The sequence below is a fragment of the Pristiophorus japonicus genome, chromosome 14 (assembly GCF_044704955.1).
Source record: "Pristiophorus japonicus isolate sPriJap1 chromosome 14, sPriJap1.hap1, whole genome shotgun sequence".
Taxonomy (NCBI): domain Eukaryota; kingdom Metazoa; phylum Chordata; class Chondrichthyes; family Pristiophoridae; genus Pristiophorus; species Pristiophorus japonicus.
The window spans coordinates 15,008,381-15,022,769 of NC_091990.1; the positions used below are offsets into that span (position 1 = coordinate 15,008,381).

The 14,389-nt window shown below is 43.1% G+C and overlaps 1 protein-coding gene across 3 annotated transcripts in view; it reads left to right on the forward strand.

The window, feature by feature from the left end:
* The window catches only part of LOC139279742 (serine/arginine-rich splicing factor 4-like), a 29,965-nt gene extending 15,873 nt beyond the window's left edge, over nt 1–14,092 (forward strand). The window contains exons 2-6 of one of the 3 annotated variants that reach the window (XM_070898928.1): nt 6,043–6,185; nt 7,139–7,251; nt 9,793–10,007; nt 11,283–11,369; nt 12,708–14,092. In XM_070898928.1, the coding sequence (XP_070755029.1) occupies nt 6,043–6,185; nt 7,139–7,251; nt 9,793–10,007; nt 11,283–11,369; nt 12,708–13,572 (1,423 nt within the window). In that variant the 3' untranslated portion in view covers nt 13,573–14,092. Of the gene's footprint in view, nt 1–6,042; nt 6,186–6,587; nt 6,760–7,138; nt 7,252–9,792; nt 10,008–11,282; nt 11,370–12,707 lie in introns of those variants that run through there. The other 2 variants (XM_070898930.1, XM_070898929.1) reach the window with 2 other exon arrangements.
* Nucleotides 14,093–14,389: the final 297 nt, after the last annotated feature.

The window sequence follows — 14,389 nt, forward strand, 5'->3', positions numbered from 1 at the left end:
CTTAGAAATCGGAATTCTCCACATTTAGTTTTCTGCAGTTCTAGTCAGGTAGAACAGTTTCTGACAGCGAGGGGGGAGGAAGGCTGAACGGGCCGGGCCCGAGACTTCGGGCAGGGCCTGTCCCCAGCACCAGATTTATAGGTAGGTGGCGTTGGGTCGGGGGGGGTGGTGGGAGGGAGGGAGGTTCGGGTCGGGGGGGTGGTGGGACGGAGGGAGGTTCTGGTCGGAGGGAGGTCGGGGAGAGGGAGGTCAGGTCGGATCCGGGCGGGAGTCGGGTCGGGTCCAGTCGGGGGGGCGAGCGGGAGTCGGGTCGGGTCCGGGGGGGTGGGGTGGGCGAGTGGGAGTCGGGTCCGGGGTGGGGGGGAAGCGGGGGTCGGGTCGGGAGGAAGCAGGAGCTGGCCGTGGGAGGAGCCTTATTCACGCAGCCCCAGTAAGGCCATTCAGCCAGGGCTAGGGGCTGCGTGTTTCAGGCGCCTGGAGCTACTGCACTTGCGTGCCCACTGTAGCGCGCATGCAGAGGTCCCGGCACTGTTTTCAGCGCAGGGACCTGGCTCCGCCCCCTACAGCCCCTGCTGCGCTGCGCTGCGCCGAATGCCAGAGGACCTGCAGGGAGGTGGAGAATACGGAGGGTTTTTTTAGGCGCACTTTGTGGCGCGAAAAACGAGTGTCCAGGTCGGGACTGCGCCGTTCGAGGCGCGTCTAGAAACTTGGGCCCATAGAGAGGACCATTGGTATCTTGAAACAGCGTTTCCGATGCCTAGACCATTCCGGAGGCCACTTGCAATACTCTCCTAAGATTGTCAGTCAGTTCACTGTTATGTGCTGCATGCTGTATAACTTAGCCATCATGAGGCAGCAGGAGCTGGTAGTGGAACCAGAAGACCCACATGATAGTAATTTGGAAGAGGAGGATGATGACGGCGATCAGGAAAGCATGCAAGTGCCTGATGCCGGAGCATGTGGTTGGAGGAGGGCGGTCTATCGTGTTCCTTTAATGATTGCTTGATCTCTGCGCCAGCAGCTCATCCGTGAACGCTTTAATTACTGATGCCTGAGGGCTCTGCGACAATTGTTGCGCATGGACATGTTTATTTTTTTGGAGTTGTTCCTATGTTGTGTTGTGTTAATGGATCATGATTCAGATTTATTGAAAAGTTAACGTTAGTGTAATAAAATATTCGTTGTATCAAACTTTTTTTAATATGACTCTTAAAGATCACTTATAAACTTATAAAGTTACAAAACTTACAAAACAATTTCAATTTGAAAAAAGTTACTACAGTTACATCAAAAACAAGAACGAAAGGCTGTAACCATCTCTCATCCACATCTCGGTGAATGTTCACTTCTTCATGGGGGTGTAATTTGATTGGCCGGACTGTGTGCCCTTATTGCAGCAGCTACCTCCATGATGGCCTGTGCCGTCACTTGCATCCCCTCCCTAATGGCCTGTGCCGTCACTTGCATTCCCTCAGTCATTCCCTCCCCCATTTCCCATGTCACTACTGCTGTTTCTCCTGTCAGTACCATTACCTCTTCACCTACTGCACTGACGCTGCCCACGAGTGATCGGGTAAGGTCATTGTTCTCCGCACCTAATGCTACAACCTGAGCTGCATCTGTTGCTCTCCTGAGATGCAGCGTGCGTGTTTCGAATCTCCTTCTCCTCTGCCTGAGTCTGCCTCGCGGCACCACTCCAGCGGGAGGCGCAGGCTGGGACGGTGGGACCCTAGGCGTTCCAAGCGGCATCACTCCAGTGGGGGCTGGGATGGTGGGACGCTGGCTTTCATCCGGGACCACTCCAGTGGGAGCTGTGGGCTGGGATGGTGGGTCAGTGGGTGTAAAATGCTGCATTACACCAGCAGCACCACTGGGACCCGCAACATCGGAATCTGTGAAACCATGGAAGGTGGAACCAGAACCTATGCAAGGGTTTGAAACACCGATGTCCGTTGATGTGGGCTCAGATATTAAGTTCGAAGTTCTCCCCTGAAGACATTTCAGTCAACGCCTGCAGCCACCCGTGGTCTGGATCGTCTGCATCTGGATCTTCAGGATTGGTAGCATCATCTTCTGCAAAATATATCAGAACCGTCAAATTTTTAGCAGCACAGGAGGGGGCAGGATTGGTGGCATGATAACTTTCACACATAGGCTAGGCAGCAGTTTGATTTGAAGGCCACGATGCATTTTCAGGACTTGCCCTCTCCCTCGCGTGTGGGCCGAGCTTGTGCTGTACTGATTGCTTTTCTCCATGTACAACTCATCAAAGCAGCGACCCTCTGTTCCAATGGTGTCAGTGGATGCAGATTTGGCACTCCTCCTTCTGTTCGAGTTCTTTCCCTTTTGTTGTGGGCCAATTTCTTCTGCAAAGATTAAAATATAACTTTTTACAGAGAGTGTCTTTCTGCAGGGTGGGACATATACAGATGGTCACATTTACAATTAAGATTCCATTGAAAAATGAAAATATTACTTACACTAACTACTTGACCAAGGTCATGCCATTTCTTTTTACACTGGCTTCCAGATCTCCTGGTATGCACCACTGCACAGTCATCTTCTGCAACTTGGTTCCAGCGTTTCTTTTCTTTAGGTGGCACTTTTGTGTGACCTTTGTTGCTGGTATTTAGCTCCTGTCATCTCTGCTCAATGACGTTAACTAATGTCTCCACTTCCTCATGCAAGAAATTCTTTGTTCTTGGTGGACGTTGTTCCATTGCTGTATTGAATTGACACTCTGATTTTTCAAAACACAAAGTCCTTATTTTGCATGCACCTGTGCAGCACTTGTTCTGGAAGTTTAGCAGCAACAAACAGCACTCACTGATTTTAGCAGGTGATTTCTTCCACAGTACTGCTAAATGCACTCCTTCAGGCACAAAAAATCGCTCAAGCCTTTACACAGCTCCACAAAAGCAAACAGCACTGTTCTTCTTGTACCTTTTAAAAATGGCCACGTGTTAATGTTTGTGTGCCACTGTGCATGCGCGCACGCTCCAGCGCGCATGCGTAGGGCTGCCGGTACTAAGTATGATGCTGGGATCTAGCCCTGCTCCACTGCCGGTAGGACTTCGGCACGACGCCTTGGCCCCGTCCCCAGCAGCTCCTGCTGCACCACGCCGGCCTGGAAAGGGCCCAAAAAATATTGGAGAATACGGAGATTGGTAATAGGCGCACTTTTTGTTCTAGGAAATAGGCGTGCCTCTCGGAGGAGCGCCGTTCTGCGGGAAAGCCAAAACTTTAGGCCTTATATGTCTCCCCTTAACATTCTGTCCTCTAAGGAAAACAATCCCAGCTTCTCCAATCTTTCCACATAACTGAAGTCGCTCATCCTTGATATTATCCTGGTAAACCTCTCTACACTCTCAAAGGCCTTGATATCCTTCCTAAAGTGTGGTACCCAGAATTATACACACTGTTCCAGATGAATCCTCGCCAGTGATTTCTAAAGATTTAGCATGAATTTTTTGTTTTTATATTCAATGTTACCTTTTACAAAGCCAGGAATACCATACGCTTTCTTAATTGTTTTATCAACTTGCCCTGCCACCTTCAAGGATTTGTGAATATGCACCCCTGGGCCCTTTGCTCTTGCACCCCCCTCACTAGTACCATGCCTTTCCATGTTCCCCCTGAAGTGCATCATTTCACTTACCTGCATTGAATTGCATCTGCCATGTGTCTGTCCATGGCCTCCTGAAGTTTGCTACTATTCTACTCGTATTTACTATGTTGCCAAGTTTTGTATCATCTGCAAATTTCAAATTTGTACTCCCTATACCTAAGTCCAAGTCACTTGTCTATAACAAGAAAGGCAGTGGTCCTAATACTGACCCTACTACATACTTCTCACTGGTCAGAAAAACATCAGTTCACCATTACTCTCTGCCTTCTATCCCTTAGCCAATTACGAACCCAAGTTGCCACTGTCCCTTTAATTGCATGTGCTTCTATTTTCTGAATAAGTCTGTTATGTGGTACATTATCAAATGCCTTTTGAAAGTCAATATGTACATCTCAACTACCTTCATCAGCCCTCATCAAAAATGTGCCGTACTGGGTTACTATGAAAAGTTTGCAATCCATTAGAGAAAACAATATATTTTTATGCCAAGGGAAACAGTGGAAGTCAAACTTAAGGATCTGTAGGATATATTGATAATTGAGAAAGAAACTCTGTTCACGAGGAAAACATAGGGCATAAAATGCTGGTCTCACCGGGTCCGTATGAAGTGTGCACGGACCTGGCGAGGTCTCACAAAAGCCGGTTCTCGGCGTGATGCGCATGCACCAAAAACCGACCTTTCCGATCTGTCAAGATTTCTCTTGACAGATCCTCCACATCCCCAGGAGAAGGACATTCGCACGGGAGAGATTGGGCGATTTGCCCAACTCATGCCCAGCGAATGTTCTTCAAATTCTTACGCCGGTAAAAGCAGCCACATAGCCTACCCTTACCAGTGTAAGAGTTTTAAAACATATAAAAGTTAAATTTTAAAACATTTTTATAATAAAAACCCTGTCCATTAAGGTAAGTTTTTATTTTAAAACACATTTAAAAAAAAAAAAATCCCCAATATACTTTTTCTAAAACATTTAATTAACTTTAATTTCAATTCATTTTAAATGTGAGTTTTTTTTATTTATTATGTTGTTTCTTGTTTTAGGGGTTTATTCTCATTGATAATAGAAGTTGAACCTCTCTTATCCGGCACCACCCCTCATCCGGCACCATTCCCGGCAGGGGGTCGGGTCTATATGAAAGCGGCGGGAGCTACTGCAGCGTCAAATATGGGATGGCCGGTGATCCAGAGAATCGGTGCCGGCCTCTCCCCTCCCTCACCGACCCCCCCCCCCCCCCCACGTCCACACCCACAGCCGAGAGAGAGTGATAGCCGGACACTCTCAGACAACTGATAGCCGGACACTCTCAGACAACTGCAGCCATTGAGCTGCATAGCGCCTGACATTCTGCAGCATTCTGGCATCGGCAGACCTGACCTGGGTTGAAGCAGCCAGGTCTCTTAATGCGCGGTCGAGCCTAGCGGCGGTGTCGGGGCCTAGAAGAGGTCGGCGGGGAAGGGAGGAGGAGGTCGGCGAGCTGCGGGGAAGGGAGGAGGTCGGCGAGCGGCGGGGAAGGGAGGAGGTCAGCCCGAGGGGAGACAGCGTGGGTGTGTTGTTGATGCCCCAGGTCAGCAGTACCCGGTAAGTCTGGGGGGGAGGAGTCGGTGTGACCTCCTGTCGTCCGGCAAAATCCCTTATCCGGCACAGGCCAGATACAGAGGGTGCCGGATAAGGGAGATTCAACCTATAATCGGAACTCGTAAAAACGGAGTTCTCATTATTATCAATGAGAATACTGCAGAGTGATTGGTGGTTTAGGCCCATGTGACTCCAACTTTTTCGTATGTACGGGGAAAGTCATTTTCCTGTATGCTCCGCATGGAATGAAGGCTTCTGACCGGAATCGAAGGTGCCTCCGGGACCACCAGGTATTTTCGTTAAACATTTTCGGGTCGGAGACGTTCGTCCGAAGTAAGCCTCCGACCGGAATTTTACCCCCATAGTCTTTGAAATTATCTTGTGGGATACTAGCATGTAAATGATTAATGCCTTCATCTGAAAATCCTCTTTCTGCTATTTTAGTGAAGAGTTAACCTATTTATTTCAAATGGGTTAGCTCCTCTGCTCGAATGAGGAATTTCAGGCAGGAGAGCTAAATGTTCCTGCACTAGTATCTCAGCATAACTTCAAGGCACCTGTATGCTGTGCTAGGTTTCTGCAACATCTTGGATCTAGGACCAATTCTTTGAACTTTGATGCTGTGGACATTCCAAATCATAGTAGTGTATTCGTGCTGCCTCTGCAGATGCTGTGTATGCACACTCTAGCATTCCCCTTTTCCGGTTTGACTACCAGATTTGAGATTTACTACATATATCTGCTGATCATCTTGGGCTTCATTTGTTTGTATATGCTTGCTTAAGTACTCGATGTGGTGGAAAATGCTTTACATTTCTTTTTGTTTTTCCCTTGTAGATATGGCTTTGTTGAATTTGATGATCCTCGAGATGCAGATGATGCTGTTTATGAGCTGAATGGTAAAGAACTTTGTGGGGAAAGAGTAATCGTTGAACATGCTCGAGGTCCTCGAAGGGACGGTGGTTACAGCTCTCAGCGCAGTAAGCATTTTCACTTTAATAGTCATAATTTGAAAATATTTAATGTAAAGCACTGTAAAATAAGTCAAACTGTACAAGATCTAAATTGGTCATATAAAGTAACTAGCAACAATTTACATTCGTAATAATTTTAAACATTTGCACGTTTAAAAACTGTCTTTTCGGAATTTGTATTTAATAGTTGCATATACCCTAATGTTCATTATTTGACTAAATTTTTGCTCAAGTTATATATAGTAAGTCATTAAAAAATTATAATTGAATCGATGTTTTCATTGTGATTGTTGATACCATAGTCTTAACAAAGACCTCAATGTTTTAATTAAAAGAGTCCTTTGAGGCTAAGATGACTGCCTGTTCCATTTGCTGGCCTTGGGTTACCTTTCCATGAGTGGCTCTAAGACCTAAGACCATTGACCTTTGGCTGACCTTAAGGAAGCCATGTGACGACTGCTACTCTTGCCATTAGACCTGGGTGGTGAGGACCCCAAGGGTTAGAGGCAGATGTGATAAAACTGAAAATAGGTGCCTGAAATCTTTTTCATGTCAGATATTCTGAAAACCATTTTTCACCGTAAGTATAGATGGTAACTGGTTTAGTGGTTTGGTTACTTTATCAAATCATTATCATTTTCATTTAATTTATTATGCATGCTTTTGTAAATTTTACTGATTGTTAAAATACATTATTTAGTATCTATAAAAGTAAAATTGATTTTGTAACATAATTCTGTAATAAAATAGTTGTGATTTATGAAGTAATTTCTGACAGTGAAATGTAATTATAGTGTAATGGGGTGATAGTTTAGTTTAAATTGCTGGGATGAGATGTAAATATTCAGATGTCTTGTGTTTGTAATTTTATCAATGTAACATATTTTTAGTGGGGAATTAAAATCAATATAGTTGCACTATCTAAAATATTACTGTTGTGTTTACCTGTCACCTTAAAGGTGGTTATGGTTATAGAAGATCTGGAAGAGACAGATATGGACCTCCCACTCGTACAGAATATAGACTTATTGTGGAAAATCTATCTAGTCGGTGCAGCTGGCAAGATTTAAAGGTTTGTTACGTATCTTGTGCGACCGTGAAAGTTTTGTCACAAAGTATATGTGGTGAAGATTCCTTTTTGGGGAAGGATGCTTTCAAAGCTTCCATGTGTACCATCGATTTAAGTAGTGTATAGTTGTAAACAATGTACGGAAATATTTTAGTCAAAGTTTAGTTATAGATGATTAGAATTTGTTATACGTGTGCAACATCATTTAGTTTAAAATCTGTACAGTTTAGCAAGATGTGTTCTAGGTGTCCAAAAATCTGAAGTGTAACCTATCAATGTAGTTATTGTATTTTTTAATTCTGGAAGGATAGAATGTTGACGTGATTTAAATAAGCAAATGGCTCACTCTAAAGTGAGCAATTGAGCCACGTCGACCATAACTTCCCACATTTGATTACCAATCTGAGTTATCTGATTCAGCAATCGTGACACGAGTAGGTGTTACAATTGGCGTAAACACAATTTGGCTCGGTAGGGGATAGTCATCCAGGTGCCTTCTTCCTGATCACTATCGAGTGACCTCTCCTGAAAATTGCACCACAGGTTCAGCTGTGATGCCCCGCACTCACTATCGAGGCTCACGTATGGAGAATGGCCAGTTGGGTGAGGTATTGGAGAGTGACAGGTTTCCCTTGAACATACCCCAGCAAAGGTTAATGCCTTTTAAAGGATATGGGTGGTTAATTGGATCTAAAAGAATAATTTGAATATTTGCCATGCTAAATATTTCAGTAAATTGTGTTTAGAAGAGTTATTTTTGTGTGGGTGCCTGATTATAATGCAACATTTAATGATTGAAGTACAGGTTGAGCGTCCGAAATCCAAAGTTTTGGAATTTTCCGGAATCCGGACACCGGGCCGATCCATAGCGGGGTCGTCCGAAATCCGGAAAGTTCCGGAAGCCGGACACCAGGCCGATCCATGGCGGGGTCGTCTGGAATCCAGAAAATGTTCCAGAATCCGGACATTTTTTAAAAACTGATTACCGCTGCGAGTTGGGCCTAGGGAGGGGGAAAAACTCGCCCCAAAAATTACAAAAAATAAACATTTACAAAAACATTTCACAAAACCCTTGCCTACTTAAATCGCTGAAAAAGAATTAAAAAATAAAAACTTTTTAACTTGCCTTTTTTGCAGGTCTTCAACGCATGATTTTCCCGGTCCCTGACCCAAAACTGCCAGACACGCTCACTGTGCCACACCCCCCCCCCCCCCCCCGTACCTCAGCCCAGACATTTCCAGATTCAGGATGTCGGAAAGACGTTCCGAAATCCGGAACGGCCTCGGTCGCGAGGTTTTCTGGATTTCGGATGCTCCACCTGTAATGCTGTATGGTCTCCTAATATTTAAGTACAAATTTGGAGTGTAATAAGTTACTGGGCCTGTAGAGTAGGAAAGAGGTTGATAGTTTTTAACTGTACAGATATCACTCAGCAGCTATGTTTGAAAGGATTAATAAACATGAATAATATAGGCACTAACATGAAAATTACACTAGATCTAAGGAAGTTGAAGGGGGTGGCAAAAATGGAAATTGTAGTACCCAAAAATATTTTTATTTGTTCTCGGGATGTTGGTGACGCTGGCAAGACCTCATTTATTGCCCATTCCTAGTTGCCTTGAGGTGGTGATGGTTGGCTGCCTTCTTGAACCACTGCAATCCTTGTGGTGATGGTGCCATAAAAGTAGACAGTGGAACATCAGGTGGAATTCATTTTGAAGGTAAAGTGCCTGCATAAGAACCACTGGAATAGTATGTAAGGTTGAAATTTAGAAGCAGGATTAGTGATGGATGCGAATAAACTTGCCGTTTTAATATATTGAACATGGTTTAGAAATTTGTTTGGGTGCTTTTCTGATTTTTTTAGTATTGATCAGCAGTTTTAGCTGGGATAATGGCATTTGCTGGAGGGAAGAAGGCAGTCGGCAAGAGCATACACTGCCCGATGGGATACGAGGTGTCAGGAGTGCTGATACAAGTATTGTAATCTGGTCCAACTATGATTAATTCCCTATTTCATGTTGCTCACTAGAAACATTAAAAACACATTCACTAAAGAACATCATGAACAATAGTTGTGACCTGGAGTTTAATTTTTATCTGGACATGTTCTGAACTAGGTGCAACCAACATTCACATAGCAAGTTACATTGGATTAGGTTTCTCATTCAAACAACTGATCCGAGCAGAATACACAAGTTTTGTTCACATTCTATTCTCAGAGTCTTGGCATTATGAGAAAATGTATTTTTGAAAGTTTGGCGCTTAGTTATGTGGGTATTATGTGAATGAGCTTGGGTTAGTTCAGAATGATTAGCACTGTGCAGTATACTAGACTAATATTATTTTTATATAGCTGACTAGTAATTTTAAAACTCCTATAATCATTACATACAATATGTTCAGCTGCAATGCTAAAAGTTGTAAAACTGTCATGTTCTGTTCTATTTATTGAATATAAAACAGGAAATGTTGAACAAAAAATAAACAAAGTAAAAGGTCAAGGAAGAAAATGTAATTGCGATTATGCTGTACTTTTGTAGGATTATATGCGTCAAGCAGGTGAAGTTACATATGCAGATGCACATAAAGGAAGAAAGAATGAAGGCGTAATTGAATTTAAGTCTTACTCTGACATGAAAAGAGCGCTTGAAAAACTGGATGGCTCAGAAGTTAATGGCAGAAAAATCAGATTGGTTGAAGACAGGCCTTCGTCACGACGACGACGCTCATACTCCAGGAGCCGAAGCCATTCGAGGTATTTCAGGTTCAATTTAAAATTAACATTGGAGATCAGTGAATAATGGGGCGAGAGCTTGTGAAAAGTTGCCGATTTGCAGAAAGAATTGTGGATATGTTGATCTTATTTAAAAAAAAATTATAACCTTAATGGAATCTATTACTTAAAAAAAACACTTAAAAGCCTCCTACCGAAGTATCAAAACCACGGCAAATTCTGTTTGGTTGTATTTGAAGAGCCTGTGCAGGACACTTCCTACATGTTCTTAGAACAATGAAGCAAACGCTGCCACTGACATCGCTCACTCTAATGGTCCAGTGTTAATTTTAAATTAAGCTTTGATTGTTTCATTGTTGGTGCTGGAATTTCATAGCATTATGTGGTTTAACTCTAACATCACCTGCCTCCGCCTATCTGCTGCTAAAACCATTTGTTGCCTCCAGACTGGACTACTTCAATGCTCTCCTGGCCGGTTCCCATCTTTCACCTTCCATAAACCTGAGCTCATCTAAAACTCTGCTTCCCGTATCCTAACTTGCATCGCGTCCTGTTCAGCCATCACCCCTGTACTCACTGACCTACATTGGCTCCCATTCCAACTTAATTTAAAAATTCTCATCCTCGTATTCAAATTCCTTTGTGGCTTCACTCCTCTATCTCTCTAACCTCCTACAACTCTACAAGAACTCTGCATTCCTCCAACTTTGGCCTTTTGTGCATCCTCTGTACCTTCACCCTACTGTTGGCAGCCATGTCTTCAGACATCTAGGCCCTAAGCTTTGGAATTCCCTCCCTAATCATCTTAAAACCTACCTCTTTGATCAAGCTTTTAGTCACCTGCACTAATATCGTCTCCATTGACTGTGTCAATTTCTGTCTGATTGCACTTCGTGGAATACCTTCCAGCATTTTACTATGTTAAAGGCGCTATATAAATACAAGTTGTTGAGAACTCTGGCCTCTTGCACATCCAACACTCTCTATGCCTCACCATTGATGGCCGTGCCTTCCGTTGACTTGATCCTAATTTCTGGGATTCTCTCCTAAACCTCTCCATACACTCTTGTCCTTTAAGGCCCACCTTAAAGCCTACCTCTTTGACAAGTATTTTAGTCACCCCCTTCTTCTTTGGCTCGGTATCAATTTTTGTCTAACGCTCCTGTGGCGCGCCTTGAGAAATTTTACTAAGTTAAAGCTGCTATGTAAATGCAAGTTATGTACTACTAAATTGAATTTTCATGCCTTTCCTCCCATCCATGCCCATTTAAAAAAAATATATATATATATATCTAGGTCTCGTTCTCCGAGCAGAAATCGCTCTCGTTCTCATAAGAGTCGAAGCCACAGTGGAAGCAGTAAGAGCAGTCGATCTCGATCCCGGTGTGTGCATAATACCACTTCACTTTAATCTTTCAAATCTACTTTAATTTGTGTGTGCGCTGCGGCAAAGTATTGAGGTTAAGATTTTATGCTTCAGAACTGCCTTTACTTGAAGAGACCAGTCTTGAGCACTCATTTGGCGTGGAAAGAGATGTATGCTACTGTTGAAATTAACTGAGATGGGGATGTGAATTTTCTGCCGAAGGGCAAATGTAAAGTCTTAGAAATGTAGATTATTTCAACTTTTAAAGTCTCAATAGTTTTTAAATGTTTAAAAAAAATATTGTCCCTGAATTTGCGGTCGGAGGCATACCTCTGGAGTACACCTCTGACCTCTAAAATATTTTGGTACTTACCCTCTGGCTCCACAGCTACGGAGAGTTCCCATCTGGGGACTGCAGGCGTACATCTGCGTAAAGGCCCACGGATCCCAGGGGCGCACACGGTTCACAAGCATCCCAGCCAATCAAAAAGGGGAATTCCTATGATACTTATGGGAATTCCATTTGCGTACGGAATTTCCATAAGCATATTAGAAATCCCCAAATAAATAAGAATTCACACCACTTGAATAAGAGTAAATGTTCCCATGTTCAAAATTAATTAAAAGGCCCTTTAATCATTTAAAATAAAATGTAATTGAAAAATAAATGTAAACATTTTAAGACAGGCCAAAATCTACCTAAACTAATTTTAAATGTATGTGTAGGTTTTAATAATTTAAATTTTTTTATTTTAACCCGTACGCTGGTAAATGGAGGCCGTACGCATGCATTTAAGGCTTTCGTGGGCATTCGCTGGGCAGTAGTTGAGCAAATAGCCCAGCTCTGCGCCAGCGAAAGTGTTTCTGCAGCGGATGCAAACTATCTGTCAATGCGAAACTTGACATCGCAAGTTCCAGGTTTCCGTGCATGTGGAAACCTGGAACTTGCCTAGCCTTGCACAAGGCTTCCGTCGGCATGCGCTGTTGAAGCCACCGTAGTTTCAGGCCCAATGTGTATGGCAAGTGATGGGGAAAATGGTCATCTGCAGAAATCAATACAAGAAATGATTACTCGGTACTTGTACCATGTAGCATTATGAAATAATACTGAGGTCATCAAGAATGACTGTTCCTGTTCCAGCTCCTGCTGAGACCACTTGTCATCATTCTGGTGCATTAACATTTCATGGACCACATTTATAGATTACAGGACCTTGTTCAGAAAGTTGTGCTGCTAGGGCAGATCAATCGTGATAAATCTATTTAGGTCGATCTTTATTTTTAAGCTACAGCGTATAATTTGTTTTTGAGTACCACTAAGTAAATGTTTAACCTTTCCTTCCATTTTCTTTCAGGTCTGGCACACACTCCAGGAGCAAAAGTGCAAGCAGAAGCAAAAGTCGAAGTGTGAGCAAGAACAAAAACAAGAGCAGGAGCAGAAGTAAAGAGAAGAAAATCAGAGCAAGTAGTAGGAGTGGAAGTGAGGGGAAACAGAAGAGCAGGAGCAGGAGTGTAGAACAGGTTAAAGACAACAATGGAGCAGAGCAAACAGAGAACAGAAATGAAAATGGTGAGAAAGAAAGGAGTGTTAGTAAAGACAAGAGTAGAAGTCGGAGCAAGAGTAAAGATGGAGAAAAAAGTGTTAGTAGAAGTAGAAGCAAAGAGAAGGGTAAAAGTAGGAGCAGGAGCAAAGAGAAGAGCAAGAGCAAGAGTAGAAGTCGGAGCAAGAGCAAGGAAAAAAGAAAAGGTAGGAAGAGGAGCAGGAGTGTAAGCAAGAGTCGGAGCAGGAGTCGGAGCAAAAGTAAGAACAAAAGGCGGAGCAAACGTGAAAGCAAGACTAAAATTACCAGTAAGGGCAGGAAGAGAAAAGTTGACAAAGAACAATCTAGATCTAGGTCAAGATCAGAATCAAAGGAAAAGGAGGAAGATGGAGAAAAAAGTGTTAGTATAAGTAGAAAATCAAATGCTGAGGAAGAAGCTAAGGGTGCAGGTGAAGAAGTGGATGGGGAATCCGACTCTAATGAACAGTCAAAATCAAGTCGTGCATCTCGTTCTAGGTCGAGGTCGAGGTCCAGATCGAAGGCCAAATCCAAATCTAAATCTCGGTCCAGGTCCAAATCGATCACCAAAGCCAGGTCACATTCAAAGTCATGTTCGCCTTCTCGGTCTGTGTCGAGATCTGTGTCCCGTTCCCGGTCCAGATCGCGCTCAAAGTCCTAAATTTCCTCTCTACATTTTCTATGAAAACTTTAACGGATTTTTTTCTCTGGCAGGTCTGTTGTTAGCTGTACCACAGATAACATAAACAATAGACACTGATATGCTGTACATTTTTCAGAATAGAAAATATGTATTTAGTGCTAAATTAAAATTTTATGATGGGCTTGTACTGTCTGGAGGACTCTTAGGTAGGTATGCTGTACGCAGAGTAATGGTGCCCATCACTGCTGGTGTTGTCAGATATGTATAATGAAGTCTTAAAAGTTACATTCATCTGTATTGATCATTTTTTTTTAAATCCATTTGATGTTGTGGACTTCATAGCCAAAATATATAGCAAATTGTAAAGTTTTGCCAATACAATGTAATCAGAATGTAGAGAGATTTTTCCCTCCGTTGTGAGAAGAAAGATATAGCTTTTTGCCTGAGTTTCTGCTCTTTTTTTATTTTTTTCAGCTGGCTAACATGCGTTGCTTTTTTTGTTTGGTTCAATAAAATGCAAATAAATGTCTGCCTGGAAGCCTTTGTTGGCATGGTTTATTGTCTTTGGATGAGTAGCTGCAGCAAGATGAATTACAATTTGAATAGACTAATTAAACTCTGGAAAGAAAGGTGGTGCCACACTTTGTGGGCAGCCTGTTAGTTTACACCTTTGTCAGTAATATAACATTTCACATGTACAATTGAACTTTATTTTCCAGTTTTTCCCGAATTGGTTGATGGTTTTACTGTAGTTGATCCTTCTCTGAGGAGGGTGGGGGGAGGCGGGGGCGCGGTGCCTGGTGTACAAAGTTGCAGAGTCAATTGGACGGGATGG